The sequence below is a fragment of the Sinohyriopsis cumingii genome, chromosome 1 (assembly GCF_028554795.1).
Source record: "Sinohyriopsis cumingii isolate HCF-2022 chromosome 1, ASM2855479v2, whole genome shotgun sequence".
Lineage (NCBI taxonomy): Eukaryota > Metazoa > Mollusca > Bivalvia > Unionida > Unionidae > Sinohyriopsis > Sinohyriopsis cumingii.
The window spans coordinates 86,086,347-86,114,001 of record NC_142961.1 but is presented as its reverse complement, the minus strand read 5'-3'; the positions used below and the strand labels follow the sequence as shown (position 1 = coordinate 86,114,001).

Here is a 27,655-nt window from a genome sequence, read left to right as displayed (position 1 = left end):
TCTCACGACTCGTAAGCAAGTCATGTATCCAGTGTACCGAGGGGTGGCTCGACAGCGAGGACACGGTTTAGGAGATATGTTAAAATCGGCCTTTCGTTCGGTGGCCCCGGTGTTGAAACCGATGGTGACACGAGGATTGCACGCCTTGAAAGATGCGGCACTGACGCAAGGCAAAGAATTTCTCCAAAATGTCATCATCGACAAACAAAACCCTAAAGAAGCCTTCATGAGGGCAGGCAAAAATGTCTTGCTGCAAACGGGAAAAGACATTTTGGGCCGACGAGACACACCTATAAATGCCCTGCACGCTACCGAGTCAGGCATTCAGCAAGGACAAGGCAGAAAGAGACGACGAAGAAGAAAACACCCTTTCACCAGACTTCAAGCGAGAAAGGCCAAGAAAAGAAGAACCGTTCGAGACTTAGACGTTTTCGATTATTGAGACACAGAACAAAAAAATGATGCACCGAGAGTCTTGCGCTTGTTCCAAGACGGAACTGGATCTGTTTGCCATGCCCCCCACCATGATGACCATGCAAGAATCTCAGTGGGTGGAATTTCACCCCGTCTCCTCATTGACCGATTCCGCTCCCATCGAGTTTGAAATCAAAGGACAGCCCGAAGATTACATCGATCTGAATAGCAGTTACTTGTACCTGAAAGTCAAAATTCTAGATAAGACTGGAGGTCCTATAGACACTGAAGCAGTAGCTCCCGTCAACAATTTCATGCATTCCTTGTTCAGTGGAGTGGACTTGTACTTGAATAACAAACTGGTCAGTAGCAGCATGGATACTTACCCTTATCGTGCCTACCTGGAAAATCTCTTGACGTACGGAATAGATGCCAAGAACACTCATCTCAATTCCTGTGTGGTATGGGAAGCTGACGAAGCAGACGAGTTTGAAACATTCGAAATTGATGCAAAAAAAACACCAAACAATGCGGGATTTATAGAACGAAGAGACAGAATCAAAGATGGACAGAGTTTAGAACTGATGGACCGTTTGCATTTGGACATGTGGTTGCAAGAGAAATATTTGCTAAACGGAGTGAATGTTCGCCTGAGACTGAATCGGAGCAGTACCGCTTTCCATTTATTGGGTAATGCTGACGAGTACAAAACCAAAATCCTAGAAGCCAGACTCTACGTACGCCGTGTGGAAGTGTTACCTAAAGTAGGAAACGACATCAGTCAGACGTTGAGCAGAACGACCGCCAAATATCCCATACGAAGAGTGGAAGTGAAAACCTTCACCATTCCCAAGGGACAGCGATCCATGATCGAAGATCATCTGTTTCAAGGACAGTTACCCAAACGTTTGATCGTTGGTATGGTCGAGAATACAGCCTTCAACGGAGCTGCCGATAAAAATCCTTTCAACTTTGAACACTTTGACGTGTCTAAGATCGAAGTCAGTCGCGATGGTAAGACCTTGTGTACCCGACCTTTTGAACCTGACTTTAAAGAGAAGAATTACTTGAGATCGTACTTGTCCTTGTACGAAGCCACCGGTCAGTTAGGAACCAACACCAGTCACGGTATTACGTACGAAGATTATGCAGGAGGCTATGCTTTGTGGGCGTTTGATTTCACTCCAGACCAAGGCAGCGACGAGGGACATTTCCACCCTATAAAATCCGGCCAGATTCGTGTGGAACTTCAGTTTGCAAATCCTCTGCCAGAGACAGTGAACGTCATCCTGTATGCAGAATTCGATAATACCATAGAAATCAACAGTTTGAGAGAAGTCATTCTAGATTATTAGAAGCCATGGAAGACTGTTATCCCTCTTTACAAAGTGAAGAAACTTTGGACATGAAATGTGAGGAGACCGTGGAAGGAGAATCCCAAGACGAAGAAATTGTCATGATGAAGTCGAGATGGCCAGAACAAGAAGCCCATTTAGTCTCCTGTTTTGCCAAACACTTGGTCGACAAAATGACGGAATTGATCAAGAAAAATTGCTATGGATGTCAAAACGATCATCCCAGTCAAATTCAACACAATAAATGCCTGATGTTAAGTCAAGAAGAAAAATTGGACGAGTATCTGGACGAAGCTTGGAGTCTCATCTCGAACGAAGACGTGTTGCACCAGTGGTATAAAGACTTGCGTGAACATTCTTGTCCACCATTAACCACTCAAGAGATCCATCGTATCGAAGCTCTCCTGAATCAGAGTGAGGAAACAGAACGAATAACCGTTTATTCCTCAGACATTTTCAAGCAAAAAGTCAGGATCGAATTGACAACGTATTATTACCTGTGAAGAAGAAAAAAACAAACACAAAACAATGGATACCTGGGAACTTTATTACCTTTTGAACCACAGTTCGTATACGTCTTCTTGGAATCCCGTCGTCTGTGCTAAAGATGAACTCCCTCATCGCAAACCTAAAGACCATCAAGCTTACGTGATCAACACGGACGACAGTCATCTCCCAGGAACCCACTGGGTAGCCGTCTACTTTCCTCAAGAAGGATGTGTGGAATATTTCGATTCGTATGGATTGCCCCCTTTGGAAGACGATATCATCGACTTTATGAGAAGAAATGCTCAAACCACCCGATTCAATAATGTGAAATTACAAGGCACAGATTCCTTGGTGTGTGGACAGTACTGTGTGTATTTTCTGCATCATCGGAGCCTGGGCTATTCCTTAGAACATTTAGTGACTCATTTTGATCCTCGTTCTTCTGCTAGAAATGATGTGAAAGTAGATCGATGGTTTTGTGACCATTATGTTTATCTTTTGTCTCAAGCTAGGAAACGTAGTGTCCATCAATGGCCTAATGATTTCCAACAGTGGAAATCACAATTTCATTCACAACGTTGTCAGCCCTGTTTAAAGTAGATTGTGAATTGAGAAAAAAATGTTTGTGATTTGAAAAAATTGTTTGATGTTATAGTGTTGGATTATTGTTAAAAATGTTAGAGTTGTTGTTTAGTGTTAAGTGATTTTTGAATAAAAAATGTTGTGTTTTGAAAAAAATGCCTTTGTCTTTTGTTTAGCTATAAGAATGTTGGATTGATGCTCTTTCATTTCTTACTATCCCTCTCATGAACGTTGCGGCTCGAAAAAACCGTGTGTGGGATGTTTTCCTTCACGTCCGCGCTTTAACTTTAAGAACCGGTTTGTTCCCAGTCTAACCATCCATTGTCGACTCATCCTCCTACGAAGATGTGCTCCAAACTAGCTAAGCTCAACGAAGCCTACGTGAATTTGCATAGGGTCAGACACAGTCTGATACCGAAGCCAGAAGAAATAGAGAATGTGAGAATGTTAAAAATCACTGAAGACCTGATAGAAGAGCTCTTCAGAGAAGAAATGAACAGGGAAAAAGAAGAATGGACAGAGAAGTACAGACTTCAGAGACAGCAGCAACAGCAGCAACAACAGCAACAACAGCAGCAGCAGCAACCTGAAGCTGACAGAGGCTTTGTCGATTGCCGTATCGACACCAAAGAGTTCTTCTTCTCTTTCCGAAGAAGCAGACCTATTGCCAGAAAGTCTATCCTCAGAGGACATCGCATTCTTAGAAACTAAAAAGAATGCCATAACAAAAAAACAAAAAAACAGCCCTTTTCAGGGCTACCCAATACTCTAGAAAAGAAATAACGATCGATTTGCCAATGTGTGAAGGTAGAGCAGTGTGAAAATAAACACTAACTCTTTTTCAAAAAATGTGAGGGTATGTGTTTGTGTGTTTGTGTGATTGTGTTTGTAAGTGATAAAGTAGGTTGGTGTGGATAGTAGATTAAAATGATGTTTGTTTTTTGGGCTGTTTGAGGTGTATATTTTGGGTTAGATTGGATTGCTTTGCGTATGTGGATAGTCTATTGAAGTGATGGGTAGCATAAAAAAAGTGAGCGAGTGTTTCTTTTAGGTCCGCGCGTTGTTTTTTTTTGGTCATGATCTAGGTAAGATGAATTTTATGTTTTTAGGGGGATGTTTTCCTTCACGTTCGCGCTTTCAGTATAAATTGAAACTCGTTCGGCAGTCCAGCTACCCTTGTTGATTGATCAACACAGCCAGAAGAATGACTAGCAGAATAGTGAAACTGTTAGAACTCCAGATGCACCTGGAATATGCCAGGCGGATAGTAAACGAACTATCAGCGGAGGCTATAGTAGAAGAAGCAAGAATAAAGAAGGAAGAAGAGGAGAGAAGACAGAGGGAAGAGGAGGAAAAGAAAAGAGAAGAGATGATGTCGTTTAATATTCCTGAAACAGAGGATTGGGGTGCTGAAGCGAATCATCCTCCCTCTGCGCTCCCTAGAAGAAAGGTGAAAGAAGACTGGGGAAGAAGATGCGTGTGCGGCGCCAGGCCAGGAAGGTGCAACCATTAGATAGGTGCATCTGGAGTTTAAAAAACAGCCCTTTTCAGGGCTACCCAATACTCTAGAAAAGAAATAACGATCGATTTGCCAATGTGTGTAGGTAGAGTAGTGTGTATATAAACACTAACTCTTTTTTAAGATAGTGTGAGGGTATGAGTTTGTGTGTTTGTGTTTGTAAGAGCTCAGGTATGTTTGTGGGAATAGTAGATTATGGGTTTCTTAGCAAATGTGGAGAGTATAGTTAGGGTTATATTATATGAAATGAGAAAGTAGGGGGATGTTTTCCTTCACGTACGCGCGATGTTGGGTCATGATCTAGGTAAGATCCATTTTATGTTTTTAGGGGATGTTTTCCTTCACGTTCGCGCTTTGAGTATAAGAACCCACAGTATTCGTCGTTCAAACCATTCTGCACAGAATAAAAAAGAAGATGGCTTCGAACCACCTTGACAAAATGGAAAAATTGCAAAACGTCCTCGACAATTTAGGAATGATGGAGCAAATGTTGGTTAACCTAAACGAGGATCACTATTCATATAGTCCCCATCGAGTGAAGATGGAGATAAACAATTTACGAAAAATGAAGGTAATCATCAGTGATCTGTTGAAAGAAATAAAGGAGGAGAAGGAGGATGAAGAGGAAAAGATAAGAATAAGAACATGGAACGAAAAAATTGAAAAAGAAGAGGAAAATGAGAAGAGGAAGAAAGAAGAAGAGGAGGAAGAGAAGAAAGAAGAGAAGGAGAAAAAAAAGAAGAGAAAGAGTGTTGGAGATAAAATAAGAAGTTGGTGGAGGAAAAGAAGAAATTAGAAGCAGAAGAAGAAGAAGAAAACCCAAAGGCCCTTTTCAGGGCCAGCCATATTTCTCGAAAAGAGATAGTCTTTTGAATTGCCTACCCCTTTTTTAAATTTAAATTTAAATTTTAAAAAAAACTTTTAAAAAAAAAAAAAATCCCATGTTAAATTCCCCTTGTACGTAGAGTGACCCACGATTTATTCCCATGTTCAATTCCCTTGTACGTAGAGTGACCCACGATTTATTCCCATGTTAATTCCCCTTGTACGTAGATTGACCCACGATTTTTCTCCATGTTAAATTTCCATTGTACGTAGATTGACCCAAGGGTGTTTTTAATGCTAATTCCCATTGTACGTAGAGTGCCCCCCTTCACTACTCAAGGAAGGTAAATCGTGCAGAATAAACCACAGTAAGTATAGGGTTGTCTTTTGTGGAAATTTGTTGTTTGTCGGTCGAATCGCTTAAAATATTATGGATATTTACGAAAATTAACAGTGATTGACACGAAGTTTTATAGTATTTTCTTTAATAAGTACTTTGAAAACTACTTAGTGTCACCTTGAGACGCTTAGTGTCTCCTAAGTGCTTCTGAGCACCCTTTAGATGCGTTTGCCAGGGCCCGAATTAGCCGATATAGTTCCGAATAGGAGGAAGAATACGTAGACTTGACCTCGCTGTTGCAAATGAATCTCGTCCTTCACTGGGTTTAAGGACATAACGTAGATGCTAATAAACACACGGTTGACTTAACTAGGTCTGCATTACAGAAACATTACTGAAAAATGCCATCCTTTTCAAGCACTAACGTGTCCACATCGCCAATAGAGGGCCAGAAGCCGGGCACGAGTGGTCTGCGGAAAGCTGTCAAGGTTTACCAGCAGCAAAACTACACCGAGAACTTTATCCAATGCACTCTCTCAGCCGGCCTTGGGGACAAGCTCGTGGGAAGCACTTTGGTTGTTGGAGGGGACGGGCGCTACTACTGTGTAGACGCTACACACAAGATCATCAAGATTTGTGCAGCCAATGGAGTGAGTTTCAGTATTTATTCTTCCAAATTGCGTACTGAGGAGTGTATATTACCCTACTGTACAGTAGTTCTATATGCAATTTAAGACACCTTAATGTATTTTTAAAAATATATTATTATTATTATTATTATTATTATTTAGGTCGCTGTCGTACTGCCTATATAACGGTCCTGCATAGCTGTGGCCACAGGGGCTCGTATCGTTGCGTACAATGTAACTGTCAGTTATACATATAATATAAAATACTATTATTTTACACTATAGGTATCACTGATAGTTGAATTGTAAAGCAGCGATACGACTAGCCTCAGTGGCTGTAGTCCGACAGTGTAAGACCACAGGGGCTCGACGATATCGTTGCATACTATTGACTTGTCATACATATACTATAAAATAACTATTTATTATATAGTACATGTATGACAGGTCAATTGTAAGCAATGATACGAGCCCTGTGTGTAAGACACAGCACATGATATTTTTGTTTTAGTGCTATAAAACATGAATATCAGCGTCAAGGTCTTACATGTATGACTACAGTGGCTGTTGCAACCTAAAAACACAATACAAGGGGAGACGTCTTACATCATAGGATTAACATGACCCATATCTGCAGATGTGATATATTGCTTGTGGATATGACATTTAAGTACTAAAGAAAGATTTGTATTATGTTTAATTAAGTTTTACATTATTACATACATGTATCTGTAAAAATGTAGTTTCAGGAAAATTAATGCTTTTAATTCCTGATGGAGCAACTATACCTGTTTGATAATGTCATCAGTTGAAGTAAACAATTTTTTAAAATCAATAGAGATAAAAGCCAAATGCGGGGGAGTCCATATATAATATGCATTATATGAATGAAATTGTAAAGAATATTATGTAAAACAGAATAGACAAAATACATGAATCATGTTAATGATATTTACATATATACACAATGACACAACAATCCAAAAATATAAACATGAGTCATGTTAGTAAGTGAACCTGTATAACACTCAAGTAGCACTGGAGTTGACTACTTAAACTAGAAGCATTTCTAGGTCTTTAAAAATGTTTCAGTTCAGTTCATGTTTTATTTAATTTAGTAGTAACACCCATTTTGCATTGGGGGTTCTTGAACGCCCTGCCTTTTTTTGTTTACCTTTCTGTTGTTTTTTATCAACTGTAATTTTTTTTAAATAGAGTCCTCTGTCCATTTGTTGAGAATGCAGTATTTCAATTTACTTAATTGCCTATGTTGGTGAGGAATCACTATTTGTGATTGTCACCACTCTGGTGGCCTAGTGGTTAGAACGAGAGGTCATGGGTTCGATCCCTGTCTGAGTCATGACAAAGACGTATAAAAATGGTACTAACAGCTACCTCGTGTGACGTTCAGCATTAAGAGGTTAGATGCTGTATAACTATCTCAAAAGTGAACAATTAGAATGCATCCATGCGACAAGAGGCATAGGGAATAATGAACTAAGGGAAACAAAATGTTCTATCACCATAGAGTCAATGTTGACCAGTGGAACAACCTCGCTCAACAGGCACAAGACAATCATAAATGTGTGTGTGTAATTTGGAATTTTAACGTAGCCTTAACAATTTTTTAGTCATATCACTACAATGTCTGCACTGTGACAGTTTATAGTGACGTCGAGCACTGGGGCATCATGACGCAGACATATAGCATGATGTGCCACCCAGTCACATTATCCTGACACTAAGCCGACCAGTCCGAACACTAACTTCTTAATAATGAGCACCAAGCGAAGTAGCTGTTAGTACCATTTGTGTATGTCTTTGGTATGACTTGGCTGGGGTTCGAACCCACAATTTCCCACATCCGAGGAGTTCGCTCTAACCATTAGACCACAGGAGTGGTTATGTCCGGTTGCATTTTAATAACCCTAATTATTGCATGTCTGCGGAAGATATTAACTTTTTATGTTATAATTATCCATATGACGTGCATAGATTTTGGAGTTTTGATGTTTTGCAAGGAAGCCATGTAGAAGCTTCAACAGCAATTACATTATAAATTAACATTTTACAAAAAAATTACTTAACCAGTTGCAAGTTAATCACTAGTCCATTTATTCTTGATAAAACTATATCCAAATGTAATAGTGAAGCTGAAAATGATAAAGTTTAACAATCACTCAGACATAATTCATAGTGGTTGCATTCTTTTTGTAATTTTAAAACCGATATTATTATAAGTGATACATTTTCAGAAAGTGTGATGTTCTAGTCATTAGTGTTACCCAAGTGATACATGCCAGTTTTCGTCAGTTTCCTTTTACACTTCCAACCTCATTTTAATATTTTGACATTTATGTTGGGAGTGTAGGGTCAGAGCCTAATGCCTATTGAAAAATAGGAATTTGTTTTCGCTATGTGGTGGTAGCAGATGGTGGTCGCTTACCAACAGGCCAAGGAAACTAAAACCACCATACATTGAGCCATACCTACATGAAATTGATAGAAAGATGATTTATTTTCTCAAAAATTGTAAATAGAACATACATTTTGTCTTTAATCCCCTGACAGATGAGGCAAAACCACAGCAATGTTGAAAATTTGACCTGATTCTTGCCATTTGAATTGCTAGTCACATGACTACACTACACATAATCAAAGGTCCAATTTTCACGTGAAATATATTTTAAAAAAACATTGCCAATGTTGTATACAGAATTTGAACATTTTAACTGAAAACTGTTGCTGTTGCAGAAGGACAGATTTGTCATGCAGAGAGCAAGTCAGTTGCTGTAGTTGTGTGATACAAACAAAAATGTCATAGATTTGTTCTTTCCATTTAATGAATCTGACTTCTCCAGGTTCCAGGGTCATTCTCGTAAAAAAAAAATATTGAGAATTATGTGTCTTACGTTTTTTTATATATGAACATTACATTCTTTCATCTACTATTTTTGAATTATTTGTACAACAACATTGAAAATATTTTTTTACTGTTGATATCACATTGACTGCTTTTAAATATTCTGTATGAATACGTGTTAATATTGTTTGGAATTACCTTTGATTTTCACCAGCATCAGCAGTGTACATTTTCAAAGACTACATTATCAAGTAGGTGTGAAACACTGTATTCATTCATTTCACATTTAGAGTATTAGGGTGTAGTAATGTTAGCACTGTAAACTTTGTTGATTGATACTTCAATTCAGTACTTTTAGTTTTGCAAATGAAAAATTAACGTATTTTTTCCTCTTGTTTCTCACAAGCCCTCTTTTCCATTTTTTTGTCTGGAAGGAGAAACCTCTGGGTGGCCAGGTGGCATAAGGTGCTCACCTTTACAGATGATTGATAACTGTCCCTGTTTTCTGGAGTCTTGGCTTGTCCTATGTGGGTATGTCAAAAAACTTGCCAAATAGGGGGTGTGTCTTCATGGGGTTTTCCTGATTTCTTCCTACACCAAATATGCTAAGATCATTGTATCAATATGACACTAAATTCACACATTTGTAAAGCTACTAAAGAGGCTAATATTTTTTAAACTGAAAGTAAGTTGGTTTTTGCTTGCTTTAGGTGTCCAAGCTAATTGTGAGCCAGAATGGCCTGATGTCAACCCCAGCAGTTTCTTGTGTCATCAGGAAGTACAAGACTGATGGTGGAATTATTCTAACAGCAAGTCATAACCCAGGTGGTCCTAATGCAGACTTTGGCATCAAATTCAACACTGCAAATGGAGGTACTATTGCATCTTGTTTTCTGATGTACAAAAATGATAAAATCCTGTCATGATATCTGTGTGCCTGTCTTGGACATATCGACACAGGGTTTTTTGCTAAAAGACTTCAGCTGATATCCAGTATGGTTGCCATTGTGGCCATCTTGAGAATCTTGATTCACTAATCCACTTGAATGGATGGTCTTATCTTCATGGAGTTTTAGCTAAAGCATTTTTTATCCAGCTTGGAATATCTGTTTGTATAAGTCATTTCTTGGACAAATTTGGTGATGAACAAGGTGCATTAATGATAAGTTTTTGATCAAACTTGGTAAATAGGCCTATGTCATCAAGTGCTTGGCTGAGCCTGATTGTGTGTGAAATTCATGCATATTAATGGTGTGTCCATTGGCTGAACTTGTCAGCAATCTAGAATTATATTTCTGATTAGATTAATTTGTTGAATAGTTGTATATTTTTTAGTTGGCTGATAAGTTGATTATTAGCAAGATCTGGGCTAAATTTGTTATCACTGTAAAGACCAAGTTACATTTGGATTTTGCTCCACCTCAGTCTTATATTATCAATATCATCGACAGGTTCTATAATGAGAGAGATCTGTGTGTATTAACAAGATGCCTTGTATCTGATCGGTTGAGCTTGTAACTGCTTCAGATCTGGAGGCTCTATTTTTCATCCGATTTCAGTAAAACTTGATAAATGGGTTTTTATCAGCGAGATGTTGAGTTTATATATTAATTATGCCATTAGGAAGAATTTTTATAAGGATATGGAAAAATTAGTAAGGATGATACAAAGTTTACATGGGCTATGTTCTTTCAGTACTTCACGAGCCTGCTTAGTAAATGATCATCTGCAGAGTTCTGTAAGCTAGGTGAGTGACGAGACCCATTAGTTATTGATTTCATCCTGCACTCATTAATGTTGCCTGTTCTCTCCTGTTTTGTTTAAGGATACAAAATGGTTACTTGAAAATGATGCTACAAGTGGTAGTTTATTGGTATTGTTGATTATATGACGGTTGAAAAAAAGAGAACAAAAATTGATATTTTATTCATGATCTTTAAATGCACCACATTGACACACACCATAGCATACCGAACAAGTACATGTAGTAAATAATTGTACTTGATGTTCAGATAAGTATGAAATAAGAACAAGGTATGAATCAGTTGTTTTTTTTTTAATTTATGACTTCATGAAAATGAAAATGTCTTGACATTGAAGATGGGATTAACTTCTGCTAGGTGTGGACAGTCAGTCATACCCTGTTGCAATAATAAATCGATGTTTTAGTAACAAAATACGAATGAAGTGGAAATTATAAGATGATCTCTACAGCATATGGGAAAAGGCTTGAATAACTAGATTTACAAAGCACTTGGTGGAAGTTAACTCTTTTTATGAAACACCTTAAAACATGGATTGGGCTGCTGAATTTATGAATTTCTTTTACATGGAAAAATACTTGGTGATGTCATATCTAAAATTGTATGATTCTCTCAATTTACACATTTTACCACCTGCTTTGTCATGTTTTGACATAAAAATGACACTCTGGACCGTGTCCTGTCACGTTGAATGCAATAAATCATAATCTCCATCAGTGATTCAGAAAATGGGATATTTCATTAAGAGAAAAATATGAATGGTGAGACAAGCTAACAATCTGCAATACTTGTTTATTACAAAACTCTGCTCAAAGTTCAAACTGTGAATGTTGCCATTCTGAAAATATTTCTCTTGATGAAGCTATAGTCATAGAATTTGTGTCATTTTATTATCAGCTCACAATGGTACTCTGCTTGTATATTATATTTCAACAGCATTGATTTAAAATGTGTACTTGCTTACAAGTCTACCCAACTGCAGATTGCACAGACCCAGATCTGCCATCACATAATTGCACTGGCAGACCTGGGTCTATGCAGTTTCTTAGGAGTAATAAGTAGAACAATGTAGGCCCTGATTTGCCAGGCCCTTATGCAACAGTAGATCAGGGTCTGTGTTGTTTTGCAGTGAGTACAAATGGTACTGTGATACTTTCACATCTGATTTTGTGGTTTTGAGCTTGAAATTGAGTTTAAAGGTTTGTTGATTATGTGTCATGTCCAGGTCATAAAACTTGTAAACCTATGCTGAGAATAAAAATGTCTGCAGTAAATAACTTTCCAGTCATGTCAAGAGAAAGAAATTTGAAAAATTATGTTCCTTAGTTATTGAATAATTATTGATCATTATAGTCCATCTGATACCATCTTTATAAGATGCGTTAAGCTAGATAGTTAATTCATTAGTAATCTAATTATATTATTTTTACTGTTCTTGTGATCTGTAGTCTCAAAGAACAAATAAAAGATATTGTTGCAGTAAAACAATGGTATTTTCTTATCAAATTTTCAGGACCAGCCCCAGAAAGTGTTACTGATGCTATATTTGAATTGACCAAGACCATAACAGAATACAGGATTTGCCACACTCTTAAGGCTGACATAACCAGACTGGGGATCCAGACATTCCAGGTGGATGGGAGAGACTTCTCAGTGGAGGTTATTGACCCAGTCAAGGACTATGTCGACTATATGAAGGAGATATTTGACTTTTCTTTAATTGGGCAATTGCTATCAGAAGGCCTGAATGTGCTAATTAATGCTATGAATGGAGGTAAGAAACATGATTTTATAAATTTAACAAGTAACTAGACTTTTATTCTCATAAAAACAAAGTTTTGGGATGGGTTATTGTCTGTTCATTCATGTGCATTCATATGTTGCCAACCATGTTTTTGGCATAATCATTATGCTTTTTTCACCAAATTACCTCTTATGCTTGTTATTATGCTTTTCCAGGATGTTAAAATTTGAAAATAAAGTTTAAAAAAAGTTGTTTTTGTCATTTATAGTATCATCTCTTTTAATGGGGTGTCATTTATATTATCATCTCTTTAATTCCATTCATGATAAAAATTTGAGAATATTCTAAAATAAGACTACTGCATAAGAATAGCATAAGAGCTAATTTGTTTCTCATAAATCCGCTTGTACTTTCCTAATTTTCTTATTTATAGCAACTTTATAGGAACCATTTCCAGGAAAACACACAGGTTTCTTTAATTTAAACTTTGCCTCGCAGATTCATAATATTGATTATCTATTTAGTTAGTAGACCTGTCTGTACTTCTAAAGAAAATGGCACCAGATATTAAGTGAAACAGGTTTTTATGGCTTGACCTGTGGATGAAAATTCTTAGAGCAGATGTGTCTTTCTAAACTTCAAAGCATGTCCGGTCAGAAAAAGGACCAATCAACACTGCTTTAAAAATTTGGAAAGAAAAATATGATTGGTGATGCATACAATACAGCACTCAGATTATGCTCATTGCGGAAATTGTGGGCTTCACAATCATTCGGTTAAAGTTAGATATATCAACTAGTTAAAATTAGTGTTGAATACAAATGATTTTTCAGTATTCTTTGTTTTATTCTGCTTGTAATCCACATGGATTTTGCCCATTTTTGTCAATTATTTTAACTTGGAGATCCGGGTTAGTAGTAAATATAAATGTGCATTTTTCATAGTGTACTGTAATTATATATAGCATGTAATATATTAGCCTTGATGAAGTACTACAGTAAAACCTGTCTTGAGAGACCACTGCTATGAGAGACCGCCTGTCTTGAGAGACCAGGTTCTCCATGTACAGATTTAGAGATTATATAGTGTTATAACCTGTTATGAGAGACCACCTGTCATGAGAGACCATTATGTTTTGGCAGAAGGGGTGGTCTTTCAAGACAGGTTCCACTGTAGTACTAATATTAGTACTAGTAATTTATAGATTACACTTTTATGCTCAGATTATGGCTTTTTGCCACTTATATTAGCAAAAACATCTAGGGTTATACCTTTCTCAGGGTTGGCATGTATGTGTATTCATTAACTTGTTATGTTCTCACTTGCTTGAAACCAGTTTGATCTGCTTTTTTGAAAAATTGGTCTGTAAATACATCTTAAAAGTAACTAAACCATACTAAAATGCAGGGTTCAAAATTGATGTTATCAAGCTAACATTTTGCTAGTTGCAGTTCTGATACTTGTAGCTGCCAAAAATAATGAACTTGAAATGAACTTGAAGTTTGTTGGTAGAGATATTGTGGAAGTCTCTAAAATAGTCAAAATTTTGCTAGTTATAAATATTGATAAAAGTAATTTTAAGCCCTGCTAAAACTAGATCACTATAATGCAGCATACATATATAATATAGTTTCTCAGTATAAAAATATAATGTAAATATGTAAATAACAAAACAAGTCATTTAAACTGTTAATAGGTGCAAAATGGTGGAAGAGATGAGAGGGGAAAAAAGGATAATTTGTGATGAAAACTAATGTTTGTTCTTATTGTTTTGCCCAATTGTTGAAGGAATCAAGGCACTGTGATTGCAGGAATGGATAGACAAGATTTATTTTAATTGGACCTTAATTTTATTTGTTGTTACAGGTATGCTTGTTACTTTAAATAAATGTATGACCCAGTTTGGATGGGCTGCCTGGATCCTGAAAAATTAAAGCTATTATTCCCGATAATCATGCTTATGGGTTGGTTTTACCACTGTACCAACTAGACCCATATCTCAACAACATAAGCTGTATGCTCATGGATTGTTGTCTCTTTTTCTATGAATTTTTACTTTGTCAACTAGACAGTACAGTGATGTGTTTAAAGTGGTTTTTATTTAATTTGAACCAGTCAAACTATTTTAAGCCAACAACAATGTAACTTATAAAGTTCTCTTTTTGAACCATCTGAATGATTACAATGCTGCATTAATATTTTCTTCCTCCACATGGTGGTTTAGTGAACCAAGACAGGCAATTCAATTTGACATGTGATTGAGATTCCCTGATAGTCCATCATGAGCCTCAAATCTGACTAAACTCAAGAGCTACTGATCGAGTCAGCGATCTTCATTTTAAACAGATTGCATGAGCCTCTTAAAATTTATTTTTAAAAAGCCCACAAAAATGGGTGATGGGAGTGTTAAGTTCTTTAAAGAAAAAAATTCAAACTCAAAAGAGAGATGCACAAGAAAATTTTATCCTCCACAGGACAGAAAAGAGACCCTGAATTATTGTGATTCGTATGAAAATGGAGTCTGACATATATGATAAAAATGATGCTTTATGTATGGGCACTTCAGATTTAAAAATTGACCAATTCAGCTGCATCAGAGGTGATAAAAATGCAAATCATTTCAAGTCCATATAAACAGATGAATCTTTGCAACCTTTGTATATTTTAGATGTGAATAAATGGAGAATATGACTGAATACCTGAAACAGACTCTAACGACACTTGTTAAAAGTTTCATGTGTTTGAATAAATTGTATTGATTTCTTACATTCAGTATTTAAACACTGTGCTCTAGTTGAAAGGTGTCTGTAGCTTAATGGGGTAAAGAATATAAATAACATGTACAATGGACTTAATTTTCTTGTCTGTTTCAACTATGTTATATTTGCTTCGACAAGAACATTCATAAATAATAATAGCTACTTACTAGTCTTCAGTTCCAAACTTATCTGGACTCGTCCAGAATTTATTGCAAAAAGTCAAGGACCCAAGCATTACAGTTTTTGTTTTGTTAATGTTTGCTAAAATATTGTATCCTCTAAAATTAGTCTGTGATGAAAAATATGTACATGCCAGAAGAGATTGTTGCAGTGAGATGATTTTATCCATTATTCTAAGAATGTGAATTAAAGTCGAAAGATGGAACACTGCAATTATTCTTTTGTTTTTAACATCCCTAACTCTTAGAAGGAATTTGGATTATTTGTGCTTTGAATATCTAAATATGTTAGAAAACAACAAACAACCATAGTTAATTTTGTCTTTGCTGACATGGCATCACATGTAAGCATGCATTTATTTATATTGCTTAAAACCGTTAAAACATTGTGAACTTTTGGCCATCACTAGGTCACAAAATTTGTCTGTCACTGATATTCTAGATTGAAATATTTGCTAAAAATTTAATGATACTAAAATAGTTACAATTTTGTGATTAACAGGATTTTTGTTTTTAGTATCAGCTTTTTTTGATCATTGTCCTTAGTATGAATATAAAATATTTGCATTGTCAGCAAGTCTTGTGTGCTTATAATCAAATAATACCACAGTGACAACAGTGGAAGCCTTTCACTAACTATATATTGTAGTAATTAATTATAATATTCACAATTCTTATTAAAATACAGCAGACCTTACTCTTTTTCAGTGACAGGACCATATGTCAAAAAAATATTTGTGGATGAACTTGGAGCACCAGAATCTAATGTAGTGAACTGCACACCGTTGGAAGATTTTGGTGGCCTTCACCCAGATCCCAACTTGACCTATGCTGCTGACCTTGTGAAAGAGCTGGCCAAAGGTCACCATGGCTTTGGGGCAGCTTTTGATGGAGATGGTGTAAGTTTATACAGAACATATTAAAATTCAGAAAAGACCATCTTTTTTTCACTTTGGGATGGCTATTTTATTTTGAGAATTTCTGCATATTAATGGTGATCGTGTTATTTCAAAAAGAATTCACATATATTTAATGAAGAGGAGATATTTGGGACTGCAAAAACACAATTTGGCTTAAATTAAAGAAGCAGTGACATGTATCAATAATAGAAAATCGGTAGAAATATGTCATAACAAGTAGCATTGTCTTTTGGTGTTTGGTGAGTCCTAGGGCAAGGCACTTTACTCCAGTTGCCTCAGCGATAAACTACCAACATGGGGAGGCCACTTTGGTGGCCTGGTGGTTAGAGCGTTTGCCTCAGATGCAGGAGGTCATGTGTTTGAACCCTGGTTGAGTCATACCAAAGACTTATAAAACTGGTACTAACAGCTGCCTTGGTAGGTGCTCAGCAACATGGGCTACTGTGCACCTTATGTCCAGAGACTAATGTGTAGAGTTAAACAGTCATTTGAGCTCATTTGTTGTTATGTCCAGCAATACAGCTGTTTTAGGATTTCTGTTGTGAACATGTAGCTCAAATTGCACTTAAAATATGTTCAAAAAGTGTGGAATGAAGATCTATAATTTATTGAAGGTTTTTTTATGCCATAGAATGATCTTGCGAATCCTTTAATACATGTTAGTGGTGCAACATACAGCTGTAAATTGGTTAGTTCTTCAAATTCTTTCTGTGGAATTTTGGTTAATATAATATATAAACCATGAATGAATGAATCTGTCGTTTAGGATCGGTAGAGAAAATTGTTTGAAAAATCCCTTTGTAGGTAAATTACTTTAAGCTTTTAAATTTGTTTTGTATGTGGGGGATTCGATTTCAGAGGTAATAGACATTTAAATCAGCTGTTTGTATACAGATATATGCACAGAAACATCAATCTTAATTATTAACTTCCTATATTCATCATTTATGGCTGTTGGCTGTTGGACCAATGATAGATGACAATAGTAACTATCTTGAATTGAAAAACGCATTTGCCCAGTTGGCAGTTTGTAAAGTTTCTTATTGCCCAACACTGAAATATACTAGTGCCGAGCAAAAGAATTGTCATCTCCTTCAAGTGATGTGTTCTAACTGCAGTGAATTGTGGTTTATTGATGGTTAGACACTTTGGTAAGTTTTGTCAAGTTCATGTTTCAGGGAAAGCAAAGCAGAAGTCACTTTTTGACCTGTGGTGGCATCAACATTTTGTTATGGTTGTCTGTTTATTTGGATTGAATCATTATGAAGCTAAGACCATTCATTATGTGCCATATTCACTTGCCCATTTGACCTTGAGGTCAAGGTCTCAGAGTTTAAAGGCAAATGCCTTGAGTGTGGAGTAACTTTCAGGCCCTGCCCTGCTTGTCTATAGCATGTAAAAAAATTCAAATTGTTATAACTTCACTATTTCTCATAAATTGTTTTGAAAATTTCATTAACATCATAGTTCTGTGAGATTTTTGAAAAGAATTATTGTTTATTAAAATGTTATGTTAATCGGTAATAGAGACTTGTGATTATCCGATGATTCATCAGTTGGGAAGATTGAGATGAGAAGAAACTTGTTATTGGCAGATTGATAATGGTTTTAAATAGCATTACTGTGCTGACTTAGATGTTGCATTAAATATCGTCACAGCGTGTACTGTACTGGTATGTTTGTTTTAATTTATTTTGTATATTTGCACAAGAGCTAACGAGAGAAAAAGTACTCTGGACTGCTTGGATGTTTGTTCAGTTCAGGACAGTTTTTTTTTTTACATTACAGGATAGGAACATGATTCTTGGCCAGAATGCTTTCTTCATCACCCCATCTGATCTTTTGGCTGTGCTTGCAGACAACCTAGATTGTATACCTTATTTCAAGAAGACTGGGGTCAAAGGTTATGCCAGGAGCATGCCTACCAGTGGTGCTGTAGACAGGTGATTCTTTTAATGCAATGACAACTGAGTCTTAGGTTTTCAATAGTACACAAGATTCTAAAGATTGTAAATGTTGTAATACATGAGTACTAAAGTGCCAGGTAAAAGCATGTAGCTACTTAAGGAAAAAAGCTGGTGCCATTTAGTGAAGAATGATTTTAAATGGCTAGTTCATGTGTAACAGTTACTCTGCAAGCTTGATTTTATAAGCGTGTATTAAAGAACATTTTTCCTGCAGTCTGAAATTGTTGTAATTGTTGCAGGTGCTGTTTTTAGACATCTGGTCACATGAACAAAACGGGGCACCTCATTGTAAGGAATTTACAGTCAGGGGTAGATAATAACTTGGTTAGTCAAAAAGGTTTCTATTTGAAAAATGTCTGAAATACCATGTTCCACAATTCATAACATTTTGAAAAGGTCTCACAAAAGTGGGATCCATAGAAACACGAACATTGACAGATTCATTAAAGTCAGTTACTGCACTCACACACGCACACACACTCCTACATTTTTGCAAAATTAATGAGAAATGACAGACTACTCAGGTACCATGAATCCAGCAAACTTCTATCTAATATTCATTGTAGATTCAGATGCAAGAGGAACACAATAGACCATCTTGTCAGACTTCAGGCATTTATTAAAGATGCCTCCAAACGGAAACATATATTAACTGTCTTTTTGGGACTTTGAGAAAGCTTATGACACCACATGGCACAATGAATTTCATATTTAGCCTTGGTCTAAGGGGTCCCTTCTTAACTTTGTCTCCATTTTTTAAAAAGAGATTTCATAATTAAGGTGAGCAATACCCTTTGTGCAGCTCATCTCTGAAAATTGGTGGTACCTCAGGGCAGCAGATTTGGGCTTAAAAGTGGCAAAGGTCATGGATGCATTATATATATATATATATATATATATATATATATATATATATATATATATATATATATATATATATATATATATGAAAGAAGGAAAAATAGTTTCAGTGCAAAAAAATCATTTTTTTTATACAGAGGACTATTAAAAATTGGGTAGGCATATGATGTGTTGTTTATCTTACTCATGTTGTTCATTTGAAATGCATTTGCCAATTGGGATTTCCCCATCTATGATAGTATTCAAAGGAAAGAAATATTGCCTCTTATTTTATCTTCTTAAATGTGTGCTTTATTAAATAAGAAAATGCATAAAATTAAAAAACACCATTAAATTTATAAATATGAAAACGTAACTAACATCACTGTAAACATATAGTTGTAAAATTTTTGTCAGCAAATTTGTTTCTTACTTCATTTTGGACCGCTCTGGTGGCCTAGTGGTTAAATTGTCCGCCTTGGATGGGGAGGTCATGGATTCGAACCCCAGCCAGGTCATACCAAAGACTTATAAAAATGGTACTATCATCTGCCTTACTAGGCACTCAGCATTAAGAGGTTAGTATTAGGACTGGTCAGTCTGGTGTCAGGATAATGTGACTGGCTGGGACATCATGCTACATGTCTGAGGCATGATGCCCCAATGTCAGTCACTTCAAATTGTCATACTACAGACATCGTAGGAATATGACTGCAAAATTGGTAAAGCTACATTACAAATCCAAATCACACACACACAAATCAAAACATACATCTACTGTTGATGATGTCATCACATCAGTGGCAGTTGTTAAAAAAATATAATGGCTTATAAATGGTGAAAAATTATCAGTGTAAAAGAATAAAGAATCTGATTCTGGTTTATCGTGCAAAAGGACTTTCAAACATGGATATTTAGTGGCATCCTGATGAAAAAAGCAGAAAGATTTTCAAATTTATTTATGAAACATATTTGCATTTCATTTTGTTTTCATTTGTCATTCGCCATTGTTTGTTGTGCATTTGCATAGCTGCCAACCCTCACGATTTTGGCATGAATTTGACTTTTTCAGCAATTTACAGATTCACGCTGCAAGCAAAAGTTTCACGAATTCTCCAATTCTCAATTATTTTAAATCTTTAATAAAATAACCTATTTCATGTTAAGCTCTAGTCGTGATATTGGCAGTTGCCAAAACAGTCTAGTACTGCTGGTCGCGATATTAGTAGAGCTACATCCGATTGGTACAGTTGGCCCGGTAACAAGCATTTTAGCCTGTCTTAATCTATATATATATATATAAGAGTAGTTTTACAAATGCTTTTGAGTGAAACTGGGGCCTAACTGAAATTTTGCTCCGCGCATATGTTACCTATTTGATTTACCGCTGGCCGCTTCATGTAAGATCTTGAAAATGGCTTCACCACCAAGGAAAAAGAAATGTATTGCTCAAAATGTTAAATTTAATTTGGAATATACCAAAAATTGGCAGTACATTCAGCCATTAAACATTGATATACATCATGCTTTTTGCACACAATGTGCCTCAAATTTTAGTATTGAGCATGGTGGCAGAAATGACGTGAATATTTTAAGCCATCGATGGAAGACCTCCAAGCTACCAACGCTGAAGCATTATTTGTGAGTTTTCTTGTTGAACACAATCTACCTTTATCAGCTGGAGACCATGCTAAACATTTGTTCTGACAAATGTTTCCGGACGCGAAGATCACTTCCAAATTTTCCTGTGGAAGAACCAAAAGTGCTGCAGCTCCTGTGCATTCCTCACAGCAATAGTGACAGTGGAAGTATTTTCTCTAGTGAGGAGAAATGACAGACTTTAGGGCCTCCTTAGGTGCAGAAAATATTTCAGCAATTTTAGTCACCAAGATCAACCAGCAGGCAAGAAGCCTGAACTGTTTTGAAAACAAATTTATGATCAAGCAATTGAGGAAGTTCAAGTCTGCCACAGTATCATGTCTTCATAAATAACCACAAGAACAGGTGAAGCTTGTGAATACCATAATAAATAGAAATGCAGATATATTTCTGCACATATGTAGTGTTTTTGTTTTATATTGCGATCTTGATATAGTGTAGTATTGACGGTCAGAGTGGATGGAGTTATTGTCATGGTATTTTTCACTAATTCATGTCCAAATTCACTAATTTTTATCCCTGTTTTCACTAATTGCGAGTCTGGAAGGTTGGCAGCTATGCATTTGTGTCCTCCATTTTGTTCTCATATTGCATTCCATATTCATTTGCAATTGTAACATTACCCATTTCAGGGTCTATACAAATAAATTTTTACAAACTATTTTTTTGTTTTTCAAAAGACAAGTCAGAGATTCAATTACAGTGATATATGACAGTTTTTAGTGATAAAATTTGTACCTGTACTGGAAAACAATGCCTCTGTATTTGTGTACTGACAAACTATAAAATGTTTTTTAAATCTTGAAAGTTAGCTGCCTCAACATCAGAGTCTCTCAAAAGCCAATATATTCTTTTCATACAATTGTAGTCCCATATCCCTGTCAACTTTGATCAGGGATTGAATAACAGCACTGGAAAGAGTGGCTTTATATCTGATAGATTCAGGTGTTGTAATGTTGTGTGTGTATATATATACATACATATATATATATACACACACACACTCCCTTGATAATTTGTGCCCTGATAACTCACAAACCTGCTTATAACATGGGGTCAGTCATGAAGTACCAAATATTTTACCCTTATTTGTTGAAAATGAGAAAAATCACAATGAAAATTGGTAACTGAAACCTTGATATATTGCTCAATTTGTCATTGAAAACAGTTGATATGACCTGGCAATTTGAATCAACATTATGAAATTATCAGTTTGTAAAAAGAAGTCACAAATTTTGTTAAAATTCTTTCCAAATAACATTTTTGGTACACTGTAAATAACATTATGCAACGAAATTTTGGTCAATGAAAATGGCACTAATGCCAGCTTGAGGCAGCACTATAATAAATAAATACCAAGTAAAAATAAATTTATCAAGTGAAATGCATGTTTTAGTTATATCTGTTTGGTCATTGTAAGTGTAATGATCATAAATTAAATGTGCCCTGTTGTATTCAAACATGAAATATGTCAATCTATTGTAACAGCTATGTCCACAAGCATTTCTCTGAGAACCTAATTAAGTGCCGATGGTGTTTTGATACCTAATTTGTATAAGTATTTGTAGTATTGTTTCACTGAATTAAAAGTTGACCTTGTATTACCACGTTATTCATTAAAAGCTAGTTTCCGAGTTTGTAGTTAATTTGTAATTATTGAAATGGCACTCATGAGATTTCATCACGGATGAGAAGTTTCACTATTACTTGCAGTGAAATCATCACATCAGTATTCTGTTAATAAAACAATTGTGAAAAATTACTTTAGACAATGACGGCTGTTTCATGAATTAAATGTTCTGTATTTCTTTTAATAAAGGGGTTTGATTGTGACTTTGAATCAGTAACTAGTCTGGTTCCCAGGTGAATATGCTTCTTGTTGCATTGTATTCCATTATAAAAAGAGAGCAAAGCAGGGAGCATATAGGTCGGAACCAGACCACTCACCAGCAACATAAATCAGTAATGTAATACACAATGTTTTTGTGTACATGTGACAGTTGTTGAAACTGATTGGATTAATTTTAATGATCTCTCAGCAGTTGGGCATCTCGAGAAAAAGGTCATTTTCACATAAAAATTAATAACTTAGAAAAAGAGCTTTATTGACAATTATTTCCAACGCGATTTAAAAGCAAGTATTCAGCCAGTAAACAGACCAGTTTGCCACCATCCCTCGTGGTTTTCTCGATGTCCAGTGAGGATGGCATTATTTCATGGTGTTATGGAGGTCCCTTGATTATTTGCACCATTGCTTATAGTGCGATCTATGTTCTTGGACCTTGTCTGTGTGATTGTTATCAAAGGAGAGGTGTACATATATGTATGTGTATACAGTGGAGTGTCGTTAATCTAGACACAATCGTTCCAGGCGAACGTGTCCAGATTAACGAGTTTTCTGGATAATTGAATCATGCACATTTTTATTTTATGTCATCACACCGTATACATGTACATGTATATGCTAGCTGTAAATGTACTGTATATTCAGTATCAGCTGAAATACAAATAATGAATACATATATTGACTTGTGTTTATTTCACATTATTATAACATGCTCTTCTACATACATGTACCGTAAATATAAATTTAGACGATTAACACATCACACTATGTACATGTAAATGTATGTACTGTACATACATTTATGATGTCAATTTCCTGAAGAAATCTGTAACCTTTGTTTGAGTGGATTCTTTGGCGGATCTATCTGCAGTGATTATTGATAGTGTCCATAGATTCTCAAGGGCTTTACTATTATGTTTTATGTCATCACTGGTGAATATTGCTGACGTCTGCTCAAAATGCAAAATTAATATTGTGGTGCTGTCCTTGGCTTGGTTTTACTCATCTACGCTTGCTTGATGGTGTCGCCATAATATATGTAAAAAGTACAAAGAATACAAACTGATATCTCGCAGTTAATGCGTTATGGTAAACTAATGAAATGCAGTTATTTTTATAAGTCATTTTACAGCTGTTGTAGCTGCTAATGAGCTGATAATTGACATCCCTATTTTATTCGGAAATGAAGCCCTATACTGTCCACAGCTTAAATCAATCAACTGTATTTGTACAGCCATCAATAAACTGATTGTTACATACAATTGGTAAACAACAAAGAGGCTTAATGACACACTTAATTTATTTGCCATATATTATGTCAAAAAGCATGGATGATTTGACCCCAGTGTGTTTATTTAATTATTAACACCCCCATCGGCGACTAGCTAAACAGACATTGTTTATACAATCGCTGGTTACAATATGGTGACGCTACTTAGTTTTTCCAGACACATGGGCACGTGATCATTGATAACTTTAACATACCACTAGAATTTGACCAATCAGAGATTGATACATTGACACAACTCCAAGTTTGCATAGGTGAATCTGTATTATCCAACTGACTATATTTTCAGATACGGTTTTTTGAATTTTCTTATTTTTGGACCGATTATTTCCGGATTATCGATACAAGTTTTAAACTAATTTTACACATAGGCTGGTTTCATAAGTTGTAAAATAATTATTTGCCTGGGACCATTTTGTCCATTTTGTCCATTTTTGTGCTATTCATTTAAAAAACACATGTTGCTTCAATGCTTTTAAAGGTTTACATGGATCTTGGACAGTAATTATTGAAAGCTCATCAGGTAATTCATTATATTTCATTTTTTTTTCTCTCTTAAACTTCAGAGTAGCTAAGGGCAAGAAGCAGAGTTGTTATGAAGTCCCAACAGGGTGGAAATTCTTTGGAAACTTAATGGATGCTGGCAGACTCTCTTTGTGTGGAGAGGAAAGCTTTGGAACAGGATCAGATCATATACGGTAAATATATTTAGGTCTTTATGGGGTCTGGCTTATGTATCAATAGTATCTCCATGATTTTACCTCATGGAAGAAATTGGTATAAATATCAATTTATTGAACATAACATGTGTCCAATATAACACACACTCATGTATTACCTGTCATATTTTGGTTGTGTGTAAAAAATAGATTACCTGCTGATATACATAACCCACAAGTTTTCATAATGACCAAAATCTGTGTTGGCTTATTTTCATTCTAAACATAGTATAAAATGCTCGGGTATGGAAAATCATGCTTTCTTTTTACCATTGAATCCCTAAACAGTCTAAATTTGAATCCACATGCTCCGCTTGATAAAAGGACATAACTGCAGCAGAGCCGTTTCAACCAAACTGGGTCAACTCAAAATTAGTTTCAGAAAAATTATGTAATTAAGTTATAATTGAACTGATCATGTGTTAAATTGATTGAGTTCTTAGTGGATTTTTTGGAGGTTGTGGAACTTTTCATTCATTTTAGATACAGTTGCTGTATGGATCATTTGGGTGCTTGCCCAAAACATTGGTATAGTCAATCCAAGCATTCAGGTGATCTGGTTAGGCAAGTAAACTGGTTACCCCATACTCCACTCCATATCACAATCTTTTCTTATGTGAAACGGAAGAAGACCAGTCAATCATTACTCTATACCAACATGTCTGCAACGTGTAATCTTGGTAAATGTTAGTGAAAATAATAAAGCTTATCTTCCCCAGTTCCTCTTTAGATTTGTAAATTTAACAAACATCTGTTGTGATAAAGCTTAGTATTTGGTAATTCACACTGGATACATGGTGTTTAGCATTATCATGAGTAGTAACCTTTGACAGCCGTAACTCACCTTTTTTGTAAATTGTACCATCAGACTTTGTTAAATATGTAAAAATCAAATGATTATTTTAGTAATTTTCAATACAGTATCCTATGTTCTGGTTATCCATGATAATAACCACTAAACATACGGTCCAGACTCAGATTTACATTGAAAGTAAATGTTAAGGCACCAACCAGACCTTAGCAAGGCTCTGGAAAACTATGATTTCTGTCTTCGTGGCCACATAATACTTGGCTGTGCCAAGGAAAACGTTACTACTTACTTCTTACTTGTCCCTGGTCAAACTGATGCAGATTTACACCTTGAGATTATCTGAGTGCACTTTCTATCCTTAATAAGTTATGAAGCTCATCATTGCTTAAGATCTAGTGTACATCAATTACCAATTAATTTTTTCAGTCCAGAACATATCACAAAGGAAGCTGACTTAGCTTTATACACAGGCATCAGCACAAACTTGATACTAAAATTGGTTTGGATCATGACAATATTCTGTTCAGGCATTGGAGCAAAGACAGCACATTAAAACCCTTTTGGTATTAAGTTAGCATCAGGTGCCAGTGGTGTTTTTTATATTACTACATACCATTACCACATCATGCCTATTTCCACAGCATTTGAGTATTCCAAGAACCATGGCAGTAATGATACAAAGCTATCTTTCCATACATCAAGAACCGATTCATTTTCATGCAGTTAGGAAATTTTCCATTGTTCAAGTAAGATTTTTTTTCTCTAATATTACTAGACTTCCTTTTGGGTTTATTTTTTAAGAATTAGCACATTAATAAGACATACTAGCCTAAGAGCATAAGTTGTGTTGTACTGTAGTGATCACATATCCTAAGAGCATAAGTTGTGTTGTACTGTAGTGATCACACTGCCTAACAGCATAAGTTGTGTTGTACTGTAGTGATCACATATCCTAAGAGCATAAGTTGTGTTGTACTGTAGTGATCACATATCCTAAGAGCATAAGTTGTGTTGTACTGTAGTGATCACACAGCCTAACAGCATAAGTTGTGTTGTACTGTATTGATCACACAGCCTAAGAGCATAAATTATGTTGTACTCTAGTGATCACATATCCTAAGAGCATAAATTGTGTTGTACTGTAATGATCACACAGCATAAGAGCACAAATTGTGTTATACTGTATTGATCACACAGCCTAATAGCATAACTTGGGTTGTACTGTAGTGATCACACAGCCAAAGAACATGATCACACAGATGAAGATCTGTAACAACTCGCTTATCCCAGCGAGGAGTACATAGAAAAAGGTTTTTGACACCTGCAGAAGTCAGTTTAAAAACAATTCAGCTGCTGTTTTGAAATAAAGGTATATCATTTTTAAGGGCTTCTTGTTAAAATGTAAAACAGTCTTTACCAGTAATCTCTCTTCATACAATATAATATGCAGACAAGGAGAGTAAAGTTAATATTTTTATTATACAAATTCAAATGAGTTAGATGCAAATTTATATGAATCATTATACCCATTTCAAGTGATCTATCATGTGCTTTAGTGTATGGTTATATATATAATTCGCATGTCATTGGAGTCTCGAAATGGAAACGGTGTTACATTTAAAAATGCATATTTTCTATGCCAGAATGGTTTGTAATTCCACTCAATGATGATAATAAGTGAATCTAGAAATATGAATTTTGTCCAGGAAAAAACCAGGAGAAGGTCTGGAAATTTGTGTTCAAAAAGTGGGGGGAAAACTCTGTATGTTATGGTCATGTGTCCATCATACATCCATCAATATTTGCTTGTTACCACTCTGGAGCCCCATGATTTTGATCGAGTTTTGATAAAAGTTAGAATATAGGTTTATTTTACAGTACTAAGAAATATGTTTTAGCCCAATGCCTTGGTGAATGGCAAAATCAAGATCAGGCCATTCCAAACAGAAGTGTTGGCTTATTTGCACAAAAGAAACCTCGAGCCCTTCAACAGAAACCTTGAGCCCTTCAACAAAATCTGCATTTTTATTTTTTTTCTTGAAAGACACTGATAAATTATTAATATTCAACTCCCAGCTGTAGATCCCTCCACATTTTGAAGATTATATACTTAATTGTATCAGAATCCATAAACTTATGCGTGC

The 27,655-nt window shown here is 35.7% G+C and overlaps 1 protein-coding gene across 1 annotated transcript in view; it reads left to right on the top strand.

The window, feature by feature from the left end:
- Window positions 1–5,625: 5,625 nt before the first annotated feature.
- The window catches only part of LOC149807282 (phosphoglucomutase-1-like), a 39,363-nt gene continuing 17,333 nt past the window's right edge, over window positions 5,626–27,655 (top strand). The window contains exons 1-6 of the mRNA XM_089964541.1: window positions 5,626–6,174; window positions 9,727–9,889; window positions 12,293–12,553; window positions 16,170–16,360; window positions 18,170–18,324; window positions 24,548–24,679. Of these exons, the coding sequence (XP_089820667.1) occupies window positions 5,926–6,174; window positions 9,727–9,889; window positions 12,293–12,553; window positions 16,170–16,360; window positions 18,170–18,324; window positions 24,548–24,679 (1,151 nt within the window). The 5' untranslated portion in view covers window positions 5,626–5,925. The remainder of the gene's footprint in view (window positions 6,175–9,726; window positions 9,890–12,292; window positions 12,554–16,169; window positions 16,361–18,169; window positions 18,325–24,547; window positions 24,680–27,655) is intronic.